This window comes from Stegastes partitus, unplaced genomic scaffold, assembly GCF_000690725.1.
Source record: "Stegastes partitus isolate 25-593 unplaced genomic scaffold, Stegastes_partitus-1.0.2 Scaffold895, whole genome shotgun sequence".
Taxonomy (NCBI): domain Eukaryota; kingdom Metazoa; phylum Chordata; class Actinopteri; family Pomacentridae; genus Stegastes; species Stegastes partitus.
Genome location: NW_007578626.1, coordinates 365,529 through 367,946, shown reverse-complemented (window position 1 = coordinate 367,946; position 2,418 = coordinate 365,529). Strand labels below are relative to the sequence as shown.

At 47.8% G+C, this 2,418-nt stretch overlaps 1 protein-coding gene across 2 annotated transcripts in view; it reads left to right on the top strand.

Annotated features, from left to right (window-relative positions):
- The first annotated feature begins 847 nt into the window (after nt 1–847).
- Nucleotides 848–2,418, top strand: part of LOC103365995 (BTB/POZ domain-containing protein kctd15-like) — a 3,471-nt gene continuing 1,900 nt past the window's right edge. Inside the window, exons 1-2 of one of the 2 annotated variants that reach the window (XM_008293593.1) lie at nt 848–1,029; nt 1,366–1,510. In XM_008293593.1, coding sequence (XP_008291815.1) covers nt 866–1,029; nt 1,366–1,510 — 309 coding nt within the window. In that variant the 5' untranslated portion in view covers nt 848–865. The remainder of the gene's footprint in view (nt 1,030–1,365; nt 1,511–2,418) is intronic. The other variant, XM_008293592.1, reaches the window with a different exon arrangement.

Below are 2,418 nucleotides of genomic sequence, written 5' to 3'. Positions count from 1 at the left end.
ATCATTATCATTATTATTGTCATTATTATTATTCAACATCAGAAATGAAACTGCTTTCAATAGAAGTTATTTTGATTTATAACAGGACAGATTTCATGGTTTCAAGTTTTAAATAAAAAGTCACCTTAAAGATGTTCACCTGGCTCAAGGCTCCGCCCACAGCGCCCACGTTTCCCTGAGCAGGACCTGAACCTGAAGGCAGCAGCTAAACAACAATATAAATACATTTATTTACTTTTGAAGGTTGTTTTTTGGCCTTTACTTGACAGGACAGTAGAGAGACAGGACACTGAGGAGGAGAATGGGGGATAGATCCACGAGCTGGATTCGAACCCACGAGCGCTGCGTCGGAGACTATAGCCCCAACACGGGTCGCCAGCTCAGCCAGCTGAGCTATAGCGGCGGCCCAGTCCGTTTTATTTCTAGAGCTCGTTTCATCCACAGACAGGAAGCTCTGCTGCCACCGTGTGCGGATGGACGAACACTGTGAAGCGCTCTGAGCAGCACTCAGCTGGAGCTCAATACAGACATGCAGAACCTTCTGGGTTGGTCTGGTTCTGATCTCCAGATACTGAAGGAATCACAGAAGGACCAGTTTGTTGCAGTGAAACGTTTTCATGACAGAGCTGCAGCGTTAACGTTGCAGTTTGTTGTTGTGTGGATCAGTCGATCAGCTGGTTGATCTCTGAAAGGTCAGAACATCAGAAACAATGTGGATCAGAGACAGAACCAGCTGCTTCAAACAAATCACAGAAGGTTCTTGTGTCTGGTTTGAGTGTTTTACGTCTTTCTGTGGCGTCTGACTGAGCCTGTCAGTGTCCTGACCCGTCCTTACCTGTGCTTACCTGGGCAGGAGGGGCGGAGCATGTCCAGGATGTCTCTGAGCCGCTCACCTGTGTCGCCTCTGAGCGCTCAGGGCATCCCGTCGCCGGCTCAGCTCACCAAGGCCAACGCTCCGGTGCACATCGACGTGGGAGGACACATGTACACCAGCAGCCTGGCCACGCTCACCAAGTTCCCCGAGTCCAGGTGAGTCCTGATTCAAGCCAACGCAAGGTTCATAAAGACGCAGCAGCTGCTCCAATCAGAACCACATTCACATCATTTAGTGTAGAAGAGGAACATCTTGGTGTCGGATAGTTTCACTGCTGCTGTCGTTTTATAGGAAACAGATCAAAGTGAAGACAGACCTCAGTCTGTCGCCTTCACTGGATTGATTCCTGTAAACCATCTCACTGTTCCTGCTGATAAGACATCAAACCAGATGGGAATCGATGGCAAATCAAACCAAGCCTGAACGCTGAGCTGTGAGCTGCTGCAGCTCTGGTCTTCCAGCCTCTGATCAGTGATGATGTGTGTCTGCAGGATCGGCCGGCTGTTCAGCGGCACCGAGCCCATCGTGCTGGACAGTCTGAAGCAGCATTACTTCATCGACAGAGACGGAGACATCTTCCGTTACATCCTCAGCTTCCTGAGAACCTGCAAACTGCTGCTGCCTGAAGACTTCCAGGTACGTCTGCTGGAGACACTGGACACTAGGAGCTGCTGCAGATGTTTCCAGATGCGTCTCCAAGCTGTATGAAGTAATCCATCATCAGCAGGTGGTGACGATGCTCAGAGCTCCAGCAGAGCAGCTGGACTTCTCCTTTAGGTTCCTGAAGACGTTTCTTCTTCACAACTGAAGCTTCTACAACTACTGAACCCATTGATGTGAAGGATTCTTTTCCTAGTAGTAGTAGTAGTACTAGTAACAGTATTAGTAGTACTACTAGTAACAGTAGTAGTAGTACTAGAAACATTAGTAGTAGTAGTAGTAGTAGCAGTAGTAACGTAACAGTAGTAACAGTAGCAGTAGCAATAGTAACGGTACCAGCAGTAGTAGTAACGGTAACAGTCGTAGCAGTAACAGTAGTAACAGTAGCAGTAGTAGTAGTACCAGTACCAGTAGTAGTAGTACCAGTACCAGTAGTAGTAGTACCAGTACCAGTAGTAGTAGTACCAGTAACAGTAGCAGCAGCAGTAGTAACACGAACAGCAGTAACGGTTCAGATATTCAGACACTGAACTTTGAGCTGGAGGTCAGACTGATGTTCGTCGTTACTGTTAATGAACACAGAGCTGCTGTTACTGCAAACTACTGTGTGTTTTACTGAATAAAGAGGTGAGTGTGTTTTACTAAATGAAGTGTGTGTTGCAGCAGCATATTGCTTCTCTCTGCTCCTAGTTAGTGTTCTTCTGCTCAGGATGACTAAAGGCCCTGCAGCCATCAGCCTCTTTATAAAACACATCTACAGCAGCAGGAGGCTGAGGAAGGGGAGGCTTTGATACAGCGGGGAGCCTGAGGCCATCAGCAGACTGGAACACACAGGCCTCCATCTCTGAGAAGAATATCTGCTGCTGCTATGCTGTTAGCCACAG